The 3,896-nt window shown below is 38.6% G+C and overlaps 1 protein-coding gene across 1 annotated transcript; it reads left to right on the top strand.

Annotated features, from left to right (window-relative positions):
- Nucleotides 1–273: 273 nt before the first annotated feature.
- Nucleotides 274–1,604, top strand: LOC121811870 (the record flags this gene model as incomplete). The annotated part of the gene is given in 3 exon segments (XM_042217798.1): nucleotides 274–329; nucleotides 437–796; nucleotides 969–1,604. Coding segments are annotated over 3 exon segments (637 nt in total), but the record flags the coding sequence as incomplete, so codon positions are not given.
- Nucleotides 1,605–3,896: the final 2,292 nt, after the last annotated feature.

Raw genomic sequence — 3,896 nt, 5'->3', positions numbered from 1 at the left:
GACAACTCAGTAGATGATTTCTCTCTAAAGAAAAACAAGAGAAATGTCAGGCTTAGGAAATACATTTGAGACAACGATTTTATTTACACTGAGTGTGTTTGTAGAAGTATTCATGTAGTTTTGGTCAGTCAGTGTAATAATCAGCATCATGAACAGGATCAGATGTTGTAATGAGTGAATGAAGTCAGACTGTAGATTTTCCTTCTTCTAGCTGTACTGACTGACCTTTGACCTCATGTGTTGATGACTCTTCACCTCTGTCTCCTCTCACAGGGAGAAGATGATCTGCAGGATCCTGCTGCTCATCATCCTCACCTCATGTGTCTCTGGTTAGTTTACAGCTTCACTTTATGAACTCCAAATAAAGCTCAACAACAGATTTGTTCCAGTTCTCAGTGTGTCTGCTCCTCTCTTTCCCTCTCTGTCTCCTCAACAGGATCATTTGTAGTCAATGTGACACAGACCTCCTATCAGGCAGAGGAGAACCACAACATCACACTGGAGTGGACGTTCACCACCAAACCTGACAGATCCACCAAAACTCTCAACATCCTCTGTGAACTCTTCATCAGTGATAAACTCTCAGTCCTGTATCATGTTCATGAAGGTGTTGAGGTGTCAGAGTCTCAGGATGAAAAGTTTTCAGGACGAGTCCAGAGTGACAAAGACGCCCTCAGAGAAGGACGAATCAGACTTCAGCTGTCCAGACTCAGGACTGATGACTCGGGTCTGTACCTGTGTGAGGTCAACACTGATTATGGCTTCAGTGTTGGAAGATGTCGACTCAACGTAACTGGTAAGTTTATCATGATTAATATTAATATTATTATTACCATTATTTATTTACTAATTTATTTCTATATCACTGAGAGACTTGAATGAGTCCTGCTGAGAACTGTGGGTTTTTATTAAGTCCAGATCATGAACACGAGCAAGTGTCAACAATTACATTTTATGCTTTTTTACAGCAGCTGCTGATCAGCTCCAACCACCGAGACCAACTCTGAGTTCAAGAGAAGAGAGTCGGGAAAGAACCTCAGTTTATATTGTACTGGGACTGACAGCAACAGCTCTAATGTGTGTCAGTCTGGCTGCTGTCAATCATTCTGTATTAAGGAAAAACAAAAAAAGAAAAGAACGAAGAAAAGAAACATTGGGTCTCCAGAGCTTTTTGGTAAGACATAATTAACCAGCAGATTCTCTTCATTTAACATCTGTTCAAGAGCCAGAAGATAAGGTAGTGCTATAAATGTAACATTTACATGTGACAGAGTTTAAATTAATAGAAATGTAATGATAAGTGTTGCTGTACATACTGCTTTTCTTCTGAAAATGATGACTTTCATTGTGCTGCTTCATTTTGTAAATTATTGTGTTTATGAGAAAATTGTTTCTGAGTTTCTTTGTCTAAATCTTTTTTTTCAAAGCACCATACGTTTTCAAACATCTATCAACAAAGAAAAAACACTCTTTACTGGCATCAGTTCTGTAAAGGACACATGTTCAGACCGAGTGAAAGGCGAAAGATTCAATTCCAACAAGTCTAAACACTATATATCTCTGAGAAAACTGCAAATTTGAATTTCTCAATACATGCTGATGACATTGTGCTCAAATTTAACCAATAAGCTACACTATTATAATTAGGGGTGGACGATATATACGATATAAATGATATAAATTTGGCCAACGATAGAGATTTTGACTATACCGCTCTATCGCGATAGCATGTTGATGATGTCATCAAGCTGCGCCTGTTTTGGTCGAAAGCATCGCAGCGGCTACAACCATTATCATCTGCAAATTATGCGACAGTCATAGCAAAGAGATGAAGCACTTTTGAAATATGGGGAAAGCCAAAAACTGCGCTTCCTCCACTTCCGTAACATTGATTCATTAATGTTGAATTCTCTGCAGCTGCTCTGTTCCCATGTTGTTGCAGTATATTAATGACTAACCTCGTATTGTGGATGAATAATCTCAGTTGTTCTCCTGACTGAAGTTTGGCCCGTGTACAGCATCCTGCTATGTGATTGCATTTGTCCCTGACCACCAGAATCCCTCACGTTAACTTTTATCGAGTGGAAAAAAAGTTGGCGTTCATCCTCCAGCTTCACTGTGCTAATGTTATGCTAACATAGCTGTGTCGCTAGCAATCACGTAGCACAACATTATATACCAGGTAGTCCAACTTCAGTAACCCTACAAACGCCACTGCTGTTTAGTTTTCTGTCTTCATTTATGTTGGAAGTGGTAGCAGAGCTGTACGTTTGAAAAAAATCTCTGTCAGAACATGGTATGAAATGTTTAGTGGAAACTAGCTAAAACTTCCTGTTAACTTGTAACTCCTAAATTTAATAAGCTCTGTTTTACATTAGATTTATGTTTCTAACAAAGTAAATAATTTCACAGAGTCACAGAACTTTAAAACATTGTGAGGTTTTCAAAGCTTAAAAAAAGAAATGACACAAAACCTGGGAATAAAGTGTCATGGTTGGTTGTGTGGCAGGCAGGCAAGCAGGAGTGGTGGACCCAAAATGCAGGACTCAGACTCGAGGGATGAACTCAAAATACTCAGCTTTATTTGCTGGCACAGGAAAACAAGCATACAAAGCAAACTAAACTAAACTGGGAAACAACATAGACTCACAGGAAAAGATCCACACAACATGAGGGTGAACTGACATTAACGACGCAACAACAAGAACTAACTGACAGGGACTAAAATACACTGGCAGGCACATGAGGAAACGAGGAACAGGTGGGCACACAGCTGGGACTCATTAGGCTAGTAAGGACAAGGAAGTAAAACAGAATACACTATGAGACAAGACCTTCAAAGTAAAACAGGAACTCCACAGGCAGAATTCAGAGACAATACTAACACAGTACAGAGGAAACAGGAGGAACATGAGGGCAGAACTAAACCTAAGAGCTAGAAATCACAACCCAGAAGGACAAGAAATCTAGAAAAGCAAAACAGAACCCAATAAACAATAATATAGAATCAAAACTCTGGGCCACAGGCCCAGGACCGTGACATAAAGATTGTCACAACAGTTTCGCCACTTCCTCCTTTTCCTCTTTTCAGACTCTACTCTTTTTTTAAGTGTCCACCAGGTGTACTCACAATTTTCCTATCTGCTGTCATTACCGCCCATCCACTCTCTATTTGATATTCCTCACATCCAAGGGCGTAGATTTGGTTTTGGCATTGGTGGGGACGGATGATTCAACCACCGAACCCTGCCCTGTTTCTTTTTTTTTCCTATTTGTCTTTGCTTCTTGATAAAAATAGGAGAAATATACTTGCCTACATATGCTATTCTACATGCTTTTAAAACATTTAAAATTACAATTCAAAATTATAATAGTTTTATATGTGAATTATATAATGTTGAATTACTATTAAATAAATGACTGACTAAGTATTTTAGACTTTAGTTTACTTCAGCCATTTTCCATATAAATCAGGTATCATACAAAAATACAAATAGCTTCAAATACAGTCATGACAATAAAAGAATATGACTTTAAGGACTTAACAACATTACTTCAGTTATAGGACACCAACATCTCTTATAAATTAGCATTAAGGGAACACTGAATGACCTGGTGGGTTTTATCCATAAAACTACTCATCTAAAATTACCACAAAGTAGGGCTGCACGATTAATCGATAGAAAATCGCGATCTCAATTCATACTTATGTGCGCTCTCATTTCCAAATGACAACGATTTTAAAAAAAAGAAAAAAAGACGAGGACGATTGTACCGCATTTTGATCCGGACGTAATCTGCATGAAAACAAGCGCTCACTCTTCCTGCTCAACAAATGACAAGGGCGGAGCCTTATACCACGTGATACAGAAGCTGTGCCGTGTCATGCTAAAATT

Source organism: Haplochromis burtoni, unplaced genomic scaffold (genome assembly GCF_018398535.1).
Source record: "Haplochromis burtoni strain Fernald_Lab_line unplaced genomic scaffold, NCSU_Asbu1 Contig_3018, whole genome shotgun sequence".
NCBI lineage: Eukaryota > Metazoa > Chordata > Actinopteri > Cichliformes > Cichlidae > Haplochromis > Haplochromis burtoni.
The sequence above is the reverse complement of the archived record's forward strand: the minus strand, read 5'-3'. Positions and strand labels throughout refer to the sequence as shown.